The sequence below is a fragment of the Vulpes vulpes genome, chromosome 4 (assembly GCF_048418805.1).
Source record: "Vulpes vulpes isolate BD-2025 chromosome 4, VulVul3, whole genome shotgun sequence".
Classification (NCBI taxonomy): domain Eukaryota; kingdom Metazoa; phylum Chordata; class Mammalia; order Carnivora; family Canidae; genus Vulpes; species Vulpes vulpes.
In genome coordinates this window covers 102,029,478-102,046,270 of record NC_132783.1, presented here as the reverse complement: position 1 = coordinate 102,046,270, position 16,793 = coordinate 102,029,478, and the positions used below count along the sequence as shown (strand labels likewise).

At 39.0% G+C, this 16,793-nt stretch overlaps 1 protein-coding gene across 2 annotated transcripts in view; it reads left to right on the top strand.

Annotated features, from left to right (window-relative positions):
• Window positions 1-16,793, top strand: part of RARS1 (arginyl-tRNA synthetase 1) — a 31,962-nt gene extending 15,169 nt beyond the window's left edge. Inside the window, exons 12-15 of one of the 2 annotated variants that reach the window (XM_026007468.2) lie at window positions 2,840-2,945; window positions 5,996-6,168; window positions 6,307-6,554; window positions 15,977-16,793. In XM_026007468.2, the coding sequence (XP_025863253.1) occupies window positions 2,840-2,945; window positions 5,996-6,168; window positions 6,307-6,554; window positions 15,977-16,038 (589 nt within the window). In that variant the 3' untranslated portion in view covers window positions 16,039-16,793. Of the gene's footprint in view, window positions 1-2,839; window positions 2,946-5,995; window positions 6,169-6,306; window positions 6,555-7,358; window positions 7,579-15,976 lie in introns of those variants that run through there. The other variant, XM_026007464.2, reaches the window with a different exon arrangement.

The following is a 16,793-nucleotide window of genomic DNA, read 5'->3' as shown; positions in this document are numbered from 1 at the left end:
ATTTAATGATACAACCCAAATATCACACAAAGGTGGTGATGATTTTAAAAACCACAGGAAGTTGCTCAAGATGCTTGGCTAGCTAATGTACAAAAGCTCTAATTAAGCTTTAAAGAAGTCAGGCTAGGTATGTTGAGGTATTATTTTAGATACTGATTATATGAATATCAAAGACCTTGCTGGAGTCAGCATCAGACACTTTTATATTATAATGTGTGACTCTCCTATAGAGCAGCATTTTTTGGAATCAAAAGACACCAGGTCCTTATTTAAGTGTCCATGGTCCTAAGAAAGCACTTTGAATATTGATTATAATACTTTAGTTTCTTAACTGTTGATTTTTTGGACTGATGTTTAGGTGATTATTCTTAGGTGAAATTGTTGAATTTACTTTTATATCTATATTTATCACCAGTATTCGTATCTTGTCATTTAACTTATTGATCATGTAATTCTACGGAATTTTTTCCTTGATTTTTGTTGTTTTATATTTCTGCAATCAGTGTCATATAATTAATAGCATCTTAGGCCACTGAAGAGGAAAAAAAAATTTTTTTTAAGATTTTATTTATTTATTCATGACAGAGAGAGGCATAGGCAGAGGGAGAAGCAGGCTCCATGTGGGGAGCCCGATGTGGGACTCGATCCCCGGACTCCAGGATCAGGCCCTGGGCTGAAGGCAGGCGCTAAGGAAAAATAATTTTGGCGATAGTTAACCAGTGTCAATTTACCATGTTTTAAATATTTACATTAAAATGCTCACCAGTTCTGCCGTTAGTGAAATTTTATTTTTTTTAAAAAACTTATAGAGAGACCGCATGAGTCGGGTGAGGGGCAGAGAGAGAGGGAGAGAATCTCAAGCAGTGTCCCCACTGAGTGCAGAACCTGAATAGAGCTCAGTCCCATAACCCTGAGATCATGACCTAAGCTAAAATCAAGAGTCAGACACTTAACTGACTGAGCCACCCAGATGCCCTGAAATCTTCTGTGTTAAAGCTTTTTATAGTAAATAGTTTACCCTTTAATCATCATCTTATTCCTTAGACTCCTCTATTTATTGAGCTCCTGTGTATGGCATTGGCAGGTGTCAGATAGACACAGATAGTAGAACATGACCTTTTCCTTGAAGGGGCCTGTCTTGTGAAGGGGAGCAATTCCCTGGGGAGCCTGTTAAATTATACATGCCAGGCCCCACCAGAGGAGTTTACTGACACATTAGGTTCTAAAGCAGGTATTAAGGATTTACTTTAAAACTTCTGATAATTCAGATATGGATCCCTTATATTAGAATCACTGGTCTGAGGAATAAACGAGTGCCAAAAAAAACACAAAAATTCAAGACAGGTACAGATAGGGGGAGTAACAAAAGAACCGTTATTGTAGAGACGTTAGAAGGCCTCCCTTAGCATTTTGACTAGCTTTATGATGGGTAACAGTTTATCAGACAGAATTGGAAGTTGCTGAACACTCTAGTACTCAGTAGGGGATGGCAATAAGGAAAGCCACAGAAGTGTTTAATGTATTCATAGGGTAATAAAGGAGTTTTAATTCTGCGATAAAGGGCAAGAAGATCGTTTCTAAGGTAACTCTGAAAATACAACTTTAATAAGAAACATCTTGATTTTGGTAGGCTTTGTGTTGAAGAGGAAAGCATGCTTCATTTGTACCATTGCATTTAAGATTTTAAGTAATCTCTGTATGCAATGTGGGGCTTGAACTCACAACCCTGAGATCAAGAATCATACACTGTACTGACTGAGCTAGCCAGGCACCCCAAAGAATTTTTAACTTTAAAAAAGCTTATAACTCAGTATTGTATAAACTTCTGTTTAATAGTAAAATCCAGTTTTTAAAAAATAATCTCTGCCCAACATGAGGCTTGAACTCATGACCCCAAGATCAAGAATCACATGCTCTACCAACTGAGCCAGCCAGGTGTCCCAATAAAATACAATTTTTGAGAAATGCTTTTAATGGTGATGTTGCAACAGAACAGTTGTTAATCAGTGCTTTTGCCCCATCCTCAGAGATTCGTTTTGTAATTGGAGCCCTGGCATCCTGGCTTTTCTTAAACTCTTCAGCTGATTTCTGTTGATTGCCATTCAATAGGTGGGATTACTATCTAGAGAAATGCAAATGAGATTCCAGTTAAGAACTTGCTAGTTCCTGAACAGTTTTAGGAGCAAACATGTATTTTGTTAATTCTTCAAAGAAGGCAAAATAAGCCAAACTTTCTGTTCAGTAAAATGAACAAATTAACAAATATCTTTGTTTCCCTTTTAGGGAATGTATTATAGATTAACATGAACAGAATGGTATTAGCCTAAAGCAGGGGATCCCTGGGTGGCGCAGCGGTTTAGCGCCTGCCTTTGGCCCAGGGCGTGATGCTGGAGACCCGGGATCGAATCCCACGTCGGGTTCCCGGTGCATGGAGCCTGCTTCTCCCTCTGCCTATGTCTCTGCCTCTCTCTCTCTCTCTCACTGTGTGCCTATCATAAATAAATAAAAAATAAATAAATAAAATATAAAATAAACTTAGGAGCCTGTTGGGCAGCCTGGGGCCCTCAGCAGTTTGGCTCTGCCTTGGGCCCAGTGTGTGATCCTGGAGACCTGGGATTGAGTCCCACGTTGGGGCTCCCTGCATGGAGCCTGCTTCTTGCTCTGCCTCTCTGTGTCTCTCATGAATAAATAAATAAAACCTTAAGAAAGAAAAAAAAAGCTTTGAGTTGAGGACTATAGAAGAAAGGTAATTAAAAGTACCACTCCTTTGACATCTTTCCTGGTTACCAGTTGGAATAAGTGTCAGACCTTCATTTCTAAGTGGGAAGTTCTGTTTTAGGAAGAAGTTTAAAACACGTTCAGGTGAAACTGTGCGCCTCATAGACCTTCTGGAAGAAGGACTAAAACGATCCATGGACAAATTGAAGGAAAAAGAAAGAGACAAGGTAATCCAAAGCCTTATTTGCCTATTGTGTACATGTTGTGACTTTTTCGTTTCTGTTTTTATCAAGAGAACTGGAGAACATTATGAGGAACAAATTTACCTAAGACAAGTTTATATTACTCAGATATTATTGCACAAAAAGTTTGTTTCATTACTGAGCATGTAGTTTGAAAATAAAATTCTTGGCTATTACAAAAGGCTGTGTTTCCTCCTGTGTTAATGTGGCATCATATCTTTGTTTCTTGTTGGCATTCTATCACTGCTTTGAACCAATGATTCAAAACTATTTCAGATTAAGAGATTAGATTCTACAGCCTACAGAAAGATCTACATCTGCTGAGATCCTTTCTCTGGGAGCATTTGAAGAGTAGTCCTAGCAGTCAATACCTACACCCAAGGCCATTGGTCAGCCATCAGAGTAAGCAACAACATAATAGGCTTAGATAGCACCCTTGAAAAGGACTATGGTTTGATTTGTGTGGAATTTAAGTAATTGAAATAAAATGAAGAAAACTTGACAAGAAAATCTTTTTAAGATAGGAAGGTCAAGGATTGAGATTCAAGGTCTTTTACTATTCAGTAAGTCAAGTGATATTTTGGAATGAACATAACTACTATTAACCGTACAATTACAGAAGGAGAAATAGAATTGGATGAAATATAGACATGAAAGAACCAAACACAAAAATAGGTCCTTTGAGGAAAAGCTCTTTTGTTTGGTTCAGGTCACTGACAATCCAGAGAGCATGAAGGCAGGCCATGAGGCTACATTGTCATCCATAGTCCCCCCACCCCACCCCCTTTCCATTGCAAACAAAATAAAATGTAAAATAGCTTTTCTCTCTGCTTCTGCTAGGTCGTTGTCAAGTCTCCACAACTGTTATCTACAGAGTAGTTTCTCCTTTTAGTCCTGGTGTAGGCACATGTAGCACAATCAGATGAAAGGTGGAAAATTTGGTCATCTAACCAATTTGCTCACTCCGTATGATGGTAAAAACTGCTTTGGCTCTTTTATTTGGCCAATTTGCGTACAATAAAATGTGAAGCATGATGATTTTTTACACTAATATATGCCTGGTAACTCCAGCCAATCTAGTTATATCTCTATTACCTGAGAAAACTTCCTGTCACCATAGGTCACTTTTGTTTATTCTAGGACATCATAGAGTAGGTGCTGTTTTCTAGATGTATCAGTAGTTCATTTCTTTTTATTGCTAAATAATAGTGTTCTGTTGTATGAATATACCACATTTTGTTCATTCTGTTGATGGATATTAGGGTTGTTTCTCTTTGTTATGAATAAAATATTAATTTCAACATTTTTAAAGTCCTTTTATGGATTAGTGCACTTTTACTTCTGGATATATATCTAGGAATATCATTGCTGGATTGTAGGGTGAAAGTTGGTTTATGTTTAACTTTATTAAAAATTGCCAAGGAGAACTGTAGCTATTATCCACTCCTACCACTAATGGTAGGTTCCAGTTGCTCATAGGTACCAATGCTTGATTTGTCAGTCTTCTGGTGAAGGTAATGGCATCTCACTATGGTTAAAATTTGCATTTCTCAGGGCACCTAAGTGGTTTAGTCGGTTAAGGGTCTTACTCTTGATTTTTGCCTCTTGTCATGACCTCAGGATTGTGAGATGGGGCTCAGCAGAGCATGGGATCTGCTTAAGATATCCCCCCCCCCCCCCCCCCCCCCCCGCCCGCCCTCTTGCATGCTCTCTCAAAAAAATTTGCATTTCCCCAATGAGTCCTGGTGTTGATTGCCTTTTTTAATGCTTATTGGCCATTTATATGTCTTTTATGAAGGGTCTTCTCAAGTCTTTTACCCATTATTTGTTGCAAACCATCAAATATTTAAATTTATTTATGTATTTACCCTTTCTTGTGTACTTCATTCCTTCCTGATGAAGTGTGTTTTGCTTCCATCAGGGATTATTTTCCTTCAGTCTGAAGATCTCCTTTTAGTATTTTTGTAGTGCAGGTCTACTGGTGATAAATTCTATTGGCATTTGTCTGAAAACATCTTTGTATTGCTTTTAGTTTTGAACAATAGCCTTGTGTCCTGATAGTGCTTCAGAATACATGGCCAAATATTAAAACAGTGCATGAGTTCTTTCTCCTACTCCTGATACCATGTTTTGTTTTTTAATTCCAGTGTAATTAACATATAATGTTAATACTAGTTTCAGGGATATAGTGTAGTATTGTAACAATTCTGTACATTGGGCAGCCCGGGTGGCTCTGTGGTTTAGCGCCACCTTAAGCCCAGGGCGTGATCCCAGAGTCCCACATTGGGCTCCCTTCATGGAGCCGCCTTCTCCCTCTGCCTGTGTCTCTGCCCCTCTCTCTCTCTCTCTCTCTCTCTCTGGTCCTTTATGAATAAATAAATAAAATCTTTTTTTTTTTAAGATTTTATTTATTCATGAGAGACATAGAGAGATGCATAGACACAGGCAGAGGGAGAAGCAGGCTCCATGCAGAGAGCCTGACGTGGGACTCGATCCTGGGACTCCAGGATCACACTCCGGGCTGCAGGCGGCGCTAAACCGCTGCCCCACCGGGGCTGCCCTAAAAAACAATTCTGTACATTACTCAGTGCTCATCAAAATAAGTGTACTCTTCATCTCCTTTACCTGTTATACACATTCTCCCCCCCACCCCGCCCTTTCTAGAAACCACCAGTTTATTCTCTATATTTGTGGGTCTAGTTTTTGTTTGTTTTTCTCTGTTAAAGTATTTGTCTTTAATAATTGGTGCTTTCTATTTCATATCTACTGAATATGTTGTGGGGAAAGTATTTGAGTGGATACTTCATATTTTACAAATCAGATTTTTCATAAAAAACACTCTTTGTTATGCAGAGCTGATGAGTTCTTAGATTGACCTGTGTTCTCTCAGTGTCCATATTTATTAAAGTTTACTGATAAAAGAAAACCATTAGATGCTCCTGATGTGTGTCTTATGCCTGAGACACCAGGAAAAAGGAAGTGGTCAGTAAGTTATGAAGTTGTTTTTTTGTTTGTTTGTTTTGTTTTTTCTAAAGGTCTTAACTGCAGAGGAATTAAAGGCTGCTCAGACATCTGTTGCTTATGGTTGTATCAAATATGCTGATCTTTCTCATAACCGGTTGAATGACTACATCTTCTCCTTTGACAAAATGCTGGATGACAGAGGAAACACAGCTGCTTATTTGTTGTATGCCTTCACTAGAATCAGGTAATTGTACAGTGTTGTGTTTTTTAATCAATTGATAGGATTTCTAATTTACATGAGTCATTTCTTACTATGTTCTCTATTAAGTGGAGAAGAATGGGCCTAACCAAAGAAAATGATGGCTGTTGCCTGATTTCTCAGGTCTATTGCACGTCTGGCCAATATTAATGAAGAGATGCTTCAGAAAGCTGCTCAAGAGACCAAGATCGTTTTGGACCATGAGAAGGAGTGGAAACTGGGCCGGTGTATTTTACGGTTCCCTGAGATTCTCCAAAAGATTTTAGATGACTTACTTCTCCACACACTCTGTGATTATATCTATGAGCTGGCAACTACTTTCACAGAATTCTATGATAGCTGCTATTGTGTAGAGAAGGATCGACAAACTGGTGAGTATCTCACTCAGTGGTCATATTGGGATTGGGACACAAGCAAGGCATTTATTTGAATTAGGTGGATGGTCTTCAACTTCTTTATTCCTGGGACACCTTCCATCCCTTTTTCTCCCAGTTATACACTGGTCATATCATATATAACACAAAATTCAACTAGATCTAATAGAAGCATAAATGGAATTCTTGTTACCAAGCAAAGTAGCTTCCCCCCACCCTCAGGCATATGGCATGGAATCATAGGACTCCAAAGAAAACAATTGGAAGACAACTAGAAACAGGACATTTCTTTTTTTTTCTTTTTTTTTTTTTTAGGAAATATTAATGCCTTTATTCTGGTATAATACAGTATTTTATATATTAACTCAATTTTACAGAAAAAGCATTTTATGTACAGTTGTAAAGAAACTGCTGCACCGATAGCTCCAACGTAAATGGATTGTATTTTAAAAGTTCATTGAGTTTGTTACATTGGAAAATATTTTCTCCATAGAAAATAGTAAAAAACACATTTCCCACACTAGTCTAACAAGCCCATTAAAATCAAGTAATAGCTGGATGATGTATTTGTATGTATGGTGTGAATTCTGGGATCCAGGAGAAACTTCAGCTTCATTTAGTGAAACAGCCATGATTTCCTTGAAATTAAGTTGTATGAAAAACTCCCATTAAATGCCTCCCCCTTACCCTTGTTTTCTGCCGGATTATTTTTCGAAACAGGACATTTCTAACAAAAGCAGGGTTACTGAGGGTCGCAGAATGAAAAAGACAAATTAATTTTTTTTTTTTCTTTTTCCTCAGGACAAGTGTTGAAGGTAAACATGTGGCGTATGCTGCTTTGTGAAGCAGTAGCTGCTATTATGGCCAAGGCATTCGATATTTTGGGAATAAAACCTGTCCAAAGAATGTAATCCTTAGGTTTGAACACTGTGTGTTTTTACCAAAAAATAGCCATTTAGCACTATTTGCTTTTTTACAATCATGTGGATACAAAAATTAAGTAAATGAAATTTGTCAACTATCTGCATAATGTGGTTTTTTTTCCTACCAACTGGGCCTCTGGAAAATAAAAACATTACTTCATTAGTAAGCTTACTTCTGCTGACCACTAAAATTCCTTAGTGGGGTCACGGAGTAAGAGGCTTTGTTGTATATTTCAGTGAGAGCATTTATCGGGTTGGCTGAGGTGTTTTTTCATTTTAATTTGATACAGAGTCCCATTTATTGAGCTCTGCTATAGGCCCCAGGAACTTTACACACTTTCATTGTCCCATTTAGTCCTCATTCCATTGTTCTGTCGTAACATGAATCTCTATTTGGCGATTGACAAAACTGAGTCTTCACAGAAATTAGTATCTTGCCCTGCATTGCTCACAAAGAAAAACCAAGATTTATATCTATGTTTGACTCCTCAGTTTAACCTCTTTCTGTTTTGGCAAAAGATGACATTGGCAATAGAACAAACCTGGATTCAGGGGAAGGTCAAGAAAATTAACAGATTGGAACTTTTTTAGAAGCTAGATTAGGGATCCCTGGGTGGCGCAGTGGTTTGGCGCCTGCCTTTGGCCCAGGGCGCGATCCTGGAGACCTGGGATCGAATCCCACATCGGGCTCCCCGTGCATGGAGCCTGCTTCTCCCTCTGCCTGTGTCTCTGCCTCTCTCTCTCTCTCTTTGTGACTATCATAAATAAATTAAAAAAAAAAAAAACAACAACAACAACAAAAAAGCTACAGATTAATTCTTCGTTATCTCATTGGCCATGTGCCAATTTTAGTTAAAAAGGAAGATAGAAAAACTTGAATCTCTAGTTGCCATGATTAGCTGATTCGCTTAGATCAGTCAAGACTCATCTCCTAGGTTTGTTCTATTATCTCACTCCAAGAAATTTGAGTTGTAGAAAGACAAGGTAGACATTTCTAGTGGCAGTGAAGGTAGTCAGGGAAGGGGGTGATTGTTGGGTCAGTAGTTAATGTAATTTGCCAACACAAAAATTAGAATTCATATAAAGAACGTAGCATAAAACTTGGGAAAATTAGTGCTTAATGAACATGAACAGTATTGTACCATGCTGTTTCCAAAGGTCAAGCCCAAAGGAACCTAAGAGATAATTTTAATGAATTATAACAATAGCTGCAAATTTACAAACAAATGGGTATGTAAAAGTTTGAAGTGATGATACTAGAACTAGCAAGCTTGCAAGCCAGTTTTCCTTTAGCCTGGTGACTGCAAAGAGAATCTACTGTACTACTGAGTACATTAGTCAGAAATTCCAGGAGTTTTATGGGTGAAAATTCAGTGAGGTATAGGAGGAACTAATGAAAGACTGGGGAGGATGTTAAATTAATCAGATGTCATGGTTAGTTCATATGCTGACCAGTCTTCAGCTTCCTGAGATAGTAACTATGTAGTTATTTCATCTTTAAAATATTGTCTTACCAGATATGAATATCATTAGGTAACAGATAATACCAGAAACTTTACTTTAGGAAATAATAGAGCTCTGATTAGCCTGTTTTTAATGTGCTAGTCTTTGGGAGAAAATGGAAGACTGTCAGGAAACACAGCTAGAATTACCATTGTGGGGGGTGGGGAGGGGATATGATTGGGGAAGGGGAGAGTGAGTACTGGCAGCCCAGACCTCTGGATGAAGGAAGGTTTGAGGCAGCCTTGTATCAACACTGGGTTGAGAGTCCTGGGGTATAGAAATATTTCAGCCAACAGTTCTAGTGTGACTTTCTTTGGTTTTCTGTCAATCCCATAAAAGTGAAGGTGAGGGGAGGGGTCAAACCAGAACATTTCTAATGTTCCTGCATTTCGGCTCTGACATCTGATAATTCTGACCTGCATGTGACCAGAGCCCCAGAAAACTTGTCATGTTCTTCACTACAACCACCCTTAAGTAATTGGCTGGATGCTAGATTCTAATTGTCTTTATGTCGTTGAGCTCTATTTTAATCGCATTGCTGTTGGAAAGGATATTTCCATTCTAAAATGCACTGTTTCAATTCTTTGAAATTTGTTGAGACTTGCTTTATAACCCAGAAGTTTAGTTTTTATAAATGTTTCACATATACTTGAAAAGAATGTGATGTCTGCAATTTGTTGGATACACTCTCCTATATAGTTCTTTAAATCTTCTATCCAGACTTCTGCAAAAATGTAGTTAGGAACTTAAGAAGTCTGCCTTCCATTAAAAGAATGAAAAACTGGCAAAAATTATCATAGTCAACTTTTTCAGAGCTCTGGAAACTAAAAGCTTGCAGACCAGGGTGACACAAGAAGAAACAGCTGAATCTTGGTAAGAACAGCATAGTGGTATTTTTAACCTACCCTAGTCTCATCCTCCTCTCCTTACCTTAGCAAAGGCCTTGAAGATAACAGCCACTTTCCCTATGAGTATACCACCACTACAGTGAGTGTAATGGAACTAATCTGCAAAAAATTGTACTTGTTTCTTTTGTACTGCCTGGTGGCTTCTTGGAATACAATTTCTTTTTTTTTTTTCTTTTTTTTAAAAGGCTTATTTTTATTTATTTATGATAGAGAGAGAGAGGCAGAGACACAGGCAGAGGGAGAAGCAGGCTCCATGCCGGGAGCCCGATGCAGGACTCGATCCCGGGACTCCAGGATCGCACCCCTGGGCCAAAGGCAGGCGCGAAACCGCTAAGCCACCCAGGGATCCCCTTGGAATACAATTTCAAAGAGTTTGCCTTTCTTTTACCTAACTCAGAACTCTCCGGTACTGAAGTAGTTACACCCTAGAGGTCATTTGTCAAAAGCACAGGCAAATGTATTAGTTGTTGCTGGCTGGGGAATGGATAACATTTGGGAGAAAAATAGATTAACCAAAGAGCTTGCAAAGAGGCTGGGGAATGCGATGCTTTGGTGTATAGGACTTATAAAAGCTCTGACATATTGCTGGGTATCTAGAAAGCCATGCTCATTCATGTCCAGGGCTGTGCACATACTCTGCAAAAGCTTTAAAAGATCACCTCCAGCTGATTTTAAGGCTCTGTGCAAGCAAGAAATAAATACTAAGGCAGAGCTGTGAACTTCCTGGTTGAGTGTTGAAAGTTTTACAAGCATTCCACAGAGCTCATCTGCAAGACTGGAAGATATTTTGGATTCTAGGCATTTAAGGAAACCTGTCCAGCCACTAGCTAACCTAAGCTAATAGAATAGAGACTTCAGTAGCCATACATAACAATACACACCTTATAAAATTAATTGAGAAATGTTAATGACCATGCACATCACCAACGAACCCTGGGATGAGGAGGGTAGTACCTGATTTACAGAGTTGTGACGTTAGAATGTTCAAGATGTCCAATATTTAACAAAATTACAGGGCATGTAAGAAAATATGGCCTATACCTAAGGAAATAATAGCAATTGTCCCCCAGGAATCCCTGACATTGAACATGCAAGACAATGATTTAATTGGCTTAAAGAGCTAAAGGCAACTGTAAGAATGCTATCTTACCAAATAGAGGATGGGAATAGAGATAGAAATAAGAATTGTGGAACTAAAAAAGCATAACTGGAATAAAAGATTCACTTAGTGGTGCCCAATAGCGGAGTTGAGCAGATAAATGGAAGAATCAGTGCACTTGAAGATAAGCCAACTGAAATCCAGTCAGAGTAACAATAATTTCTTAAAAGAAAGAACAGAGCTTAAGAGATGTGTGGGACACCATCAAAAAGGCTAGCATATGTATAATGGGAGTCCCAGAGTAGAGAGGCAGAAAATATTTGAAGAAATAATAGCTGAAAACTTAAATTTGATGAAAAACAAATCTACACATTGAAGTTCAGTGAAGTCTAAGGAATAAACTCAGATCCATTCTTAGGCACATGATCAAACTGTTGAAAGAGAATCTTGAAAACGAGAGAAGCAACTCATGTGCAAGGGATCTTCAACAGGATAAAAGCTACTTTCTCCTTAGAAACCATGGGGACCAGCAGACAATGGAATGATATTCAAAGAGGTGAAAGAAAAAACTATTAACTGTGACTTCTAGAAAATCTACTTCAAAAATGATGATACATGATGGGATATTATTTGGCCATAAAAATGAAATCTTGCCATTTACAGCAACATGGATGGAACTAAAGAGTGTATTGTTAAGCAAAATGAGAGAAAGACAAATACCATATGATTTCACTCATGAGGAATTTAAGAAACAAAATGAGCAAAGAAAAGGGAAAAAAAAAACAGAATCAGCTATAGAGAACAAACTGATGGTTACCAGAAGGGGGTGGGGGGTGGGGGGAATAGGTGATGGGGACTGAGGAGTGCACTTGTCATGATGAGCACTGGGTGATGTATAGAATTGTTGAATCACTTATTGTATGTTGGAAACTAATACGATACTATGTTAACTATGTGGAAGTTTAAAATAAATTTTTTATAAATAAATAGCTCCCCCCCCCATGAAGATGAAACATTCTCAGTAAACAAAAATGTCAAGTTTGTCACTAGTAGACCATCCCTACAAGAAATAAATGCTAAACACTAAAATGTAAAGACATTAAATAGTATGCAAATCCACACAAAGAATGCCAGTGAAGGTAACTATTTAGATAAATATAAAAGGCAGTACTAATGTATTTTTTGTAACTTTTTTACTCAAAACACAGCTGCATAAAATTTAACTAAATCTGGGCCGCCTGGGTGGCTCAGCGATTTAGCGCCGACTTAAGCCCAGGGCGTGATCCTGTAGTCCCCGGATCGAGTCCCGCGTCGGGCTCCCGGCATGGAGCCCGTTTCTCCCTCTGCCTGTGTCTCTGCCTCTCTCTCTCTGTCTATCATGAATAAATAAAATCTTTAAAAAAAATAATAAAGATTTTATTTATTCATGAGAGAGACAGAGAGAGAGAGGCAGGCTCCATGCCGGGAGCCCGATGCAGGACTCGATCCGGGGACTACAGGATCACGCCCTGGGCCAAAGGCAGGTGCTGAACCGCTGAGCCACCCAGAGATCCTCTAAATAAAATCTTTAAAAGGGAAAAAAAAACTATAAATCTGTTTATGAGCATACAATATTTAAAGATGTAAATTGTGACAAAAACAAAGTGGGGACAGACATAGCTAAGATTTTGTATACTGCCTCAAACATTAAGGAGCTCCCAGCTGAAGTGGAGGCAGCATGCCATGAGTAAAGGGTACCAGAAAGGCCCAGAGTGGGAAACCTCAGTTATACCTGAAATAATTCAGATCCACTTGTTACCTTTATAAGGAATGTTTTCAAACTTCTGCAAATGCTTTCAAGAACCAGATTATATATTAATAAATAGATTAGTGAATTGAATTATTTGAAAAGGACTAAGCATCCAATCATGAACTCTGTGGTGTGGCAAAAGGACTTCCTTCCAAACCACTTTCTTCAGAATAGATCAGAACAAGAATTCTTCACTTTGGAAAGGAGTAAAAAGCCTCCAACATGGTGGTATGAAGTGGAACAGTAGGAGGAAGTTGTATCCTTGGAGACTAGAGACTTGAATAGAGATATATAGGACAGAGTCTGTACAGTTAACCTGGGGAACAAAAGATAACCAGAGACAAACATTTTCGTAATTTTCAGAAAATTTGAGTTGTTTCTAGTTTGGGGCATAAAGATACCCATACAGGATTGCTCCCTGTGTTCTATAAGGGAAAGAGAAGGACAGGCCCCATCCTCAGGTAATTCTTAATGGAACATAGAGTTTAGATGCACAATAGAGACCTCAGTGGATTGAGAGGCTACCATGAAGAATGCCAGGCTGAGTCTCCGGTGTTGGTGTCTGACACAGGAGGAGTCCAGAAATGTCATTTAAGTACCTTTGCAGCCTGGGTATAGAGCGGGATAGAGCCTGTGCTAGACCACCTTCTGGGAGACCCCTGCTTTTTTTTTTTTTTTTTTTAATTTTTATTTATTCATGAGAGAGAGAGAGAGAAAGAGAGGCCGACTCCATGCAGGGAGCCCAACGTGGGACTCGATCCCAGTTCTCCAGGATCAGGCCCTGGGCTGAAGGTGGCGCTAAACCACTGAGCCACCCAGGCTGCCTGACCCCCCTGCTTTATTAAGATCACCACCATTTGCTAACTTCCTTAGGTAAAAAGGAATGGTGACAATGATGCAATCTTCCCTCACTCCCAATTGGCTCTTTCAACATTGCTTCTACCTTCCGCAGTAAGCACTAGGTGTAATTATCAAACTAAATTTAACAAAAATTAGTTCTTTAAGGAAAAGAAATTCTCTTTGTCAAAACCCGTAGAATATATAACACCAAGAGTAAGCCTCAGTATAAACTATGGACTTTGGTTGATAAAGATATATCGATGTAGGCTCAATGATAGGAACAATGTACCTCTGGCAGAGGATGTTGATAAGGAGCCTGTGCATGTGTAGGATTGAGGTTATATGGGAATTCTGTACGTTGTACTTCAATTTGTTGTGAACCTAAAACCGCTCTAAAATATAGTCTATTTAAATAAAAGGGGGGTGCCTGGGTGGCTTAGTTAAGTGCCTTCAGCTCAGGTCATGATCTCAGGGTCCTGGGATCAAGCCCCCCATTGGGTTCTCTGTTCGGCAGTGACTCTGCTTCTCCCTTTTCTTCAATCTCTGTGATCGGTCTCACTCTCTCAAATAAATAAATAAAATATTTAAGTAAATTAAATAATATCTATGCATGAACGAATGAATGGATGGGGGTATTGTGTAAGGGCTCTCAGCTAATTTTGATCTTGAGCTTCTAGACCAGCATACTTTCTTTGTTTTGTACAAAGAATGTGCCAAATATCAAGGGCAAATTCAATAGAGAGTTTGAGTCAACTACTCAAACTCCTAATTTTGAAAAAGTGGTGGTTTTTTTTTTTTTTTTTCAAAATAAATATTGGCTCATGGTTAGAAAGTCAGGGTCTGAGCATTGTATCCTAGTTGAAATTTATGTATTTCCTGTCTAGATCACTGCCTTAGTGTGTTACCAAAGAAAGTGCAACCTATTTTTCTGAAGCTGGAATGTAAAGTTTTGGGGTTTTTTAAAATATTTTATTTATTCATGAGACACAGAGAGGCAGAGACATAGGCAGTGGGAGAAGCAGTAAGCCTGATGTGGGACTCGATCCCAGGACACCGGGATCATGGCTTGAGCCAAAGGCAGATGCTCAACCACTGAGCCATCCAGACATCCATGGAATGCAAATTTTTTTTTTTTTCCTCCTTACATTTTCTTTGTTTCTGTAGATACTCAAATTGTTTTACTCAAAATTTGGTTCAGATGTAATATTATAGTTATTCTTTTAAACAATAATGTTGGGCAGCCCAGGTGGCTCAGTGGTTTGGTGCCTGCCTTCGGCCCAGGGCCTGATTCTGGAGTCCTGGGATTGAGTCCCATATCAGGCTCCCTGCATGGAGCCTGCTTCTCCAACTCTGCCTGTGTCTCTGTGCCTCTCTCTCTCTTTCTCTCTCTCTCTGTGTTTCTCATGAATAAATAAAATCTTAAAAACATTAATGTTTGTGGGGCGCCTAGGTGGCTCCGTTGGTTAAGCATCTGACTCTTGATCTCAGCTCAGGTCTTTTTTTTTTTTTAATTTTTTTAAATTTATTTATGATAGTCATACAGAGAGAGAGAGAGAGAGAGAGAGAGAGAGAGGGAGGCAGAGACACAGGCAGAGGGAGAAGCAGGCTCCATGCACGTGGAGCCCGATGTGGGATTCGATCCCGGGTCTCCAGGATCGCGCCCTGGGCCAAAGGCAGGCGCCAAACCGCTGTGCCACCCAGGGATCCCTCAGCTCAGGTCTTGATCTTAGGGTTGTGAGTTCAAGTCCTCTGTTGGGCTCCATTCCCAGTGTGGAGGCTACTTAAAAACATAAACAAAAAACAACCAATAATATTTTTTCCCTTGCCACTAAACTAACTTCAGAATCTGTGGATGAACAAGAAAAAAAAAAAGACAAAAGCTACCAATAGTTCTATCACATTTATAAACGTTGTAGTGTTTTTGTTCTTTTTGTGTGCAAACATATGCATGTGTTTACATTTATAATGGAAAAGAGGGTTTTTTTAAAGATCTATTTATTTATTTGAGAGAGAGCATGTGCATGAGAGAGAGAGTGAGAGTGCACAAAGGGAGAGGAAGAAGCAGACTGCCCACTGAGCAGAGAATCCAATGCAGGGCTCGATTCCAGAAACCTGAGATCATGGCCTGAGCTGAAGGCAGAACGCTCAACTGACTGAGCCACCCAGGTGCCCCAAAAAAGAGTCATATTTTAACCAGTTTTTTTTTTTCAGTTAATATGTCATGTTGTTCCATGGCTTTGTATATTCCTCCAAAACACCAATAATAGCTGAATTTTATTCAATTTTATGGATATACTAAAATTTATGTTAGTCATTTTTGTCAAGCACAGAACTTCTTTCTTGTTTTTTTTTTTCAGATAATACTGCAGTGAAGATTCCTGGAGCTAAATTTTTGCACATATTCGTGATCATCTTCTAATAAGTAGAAAAGCAGTGGCAATTATTGAGTTGAAGGTTACACTTATATTACAGGATTCAGCATGCATTACCAAATGACTCCCAGAAAGAGGGTACCATGTCACAGTCTCAGCAACAATCACAAGAACTCTACATCCTTGTCCCCTCATCAGTACTGGACATTGAATTTGACACGTGGTAATGCAAGGTTAGTACTAGAAAAATTAATCAGCCTAAAACTGTACCCTAACTTTGTGTTAAAAAACAAGATAAGTACATATCCTTACTCTGAAGAAATTCGTAGACTATGGGTTAGATTTGTACACAGCTTAAACCCTTCCTTCCTTCCCTGCTTTTGGCTCTGGAAAAGTTACTTAATCTCTTCCTCACCTTAACTTTGCCTACCAACTCTGAAGATGGTGAGTTTATGGACTGAATTGTGTTCTCTCTTCCCCCCCTAAATTCATATGTTGAAGCCTAACCCTCAATGTGATTGTATTTGGAAATGGGGCTTTTAAGGAGGTAATTAAGGTTAAATGAGGTCATAAGGATGGGGCCCTACTTTGAGAGGACTGGTGTTGTTATAAGAAGACAAAGAGGTGCGCATGGGTAGCTCAGTCAGGTAAGCGGCTGCCTTCAGCTCAGGTCATGATCCCAAAGTCCTGAGATCCAGCCCTGCTCAGTGGGAAGTCTGCTTTTCCCTTTCCCTCTTCTTCTCCCCCTGCTCCTTCTCTCTCTCTTGCTTATACTCTCTCTCTCTCTCTCTCAAATAAATAA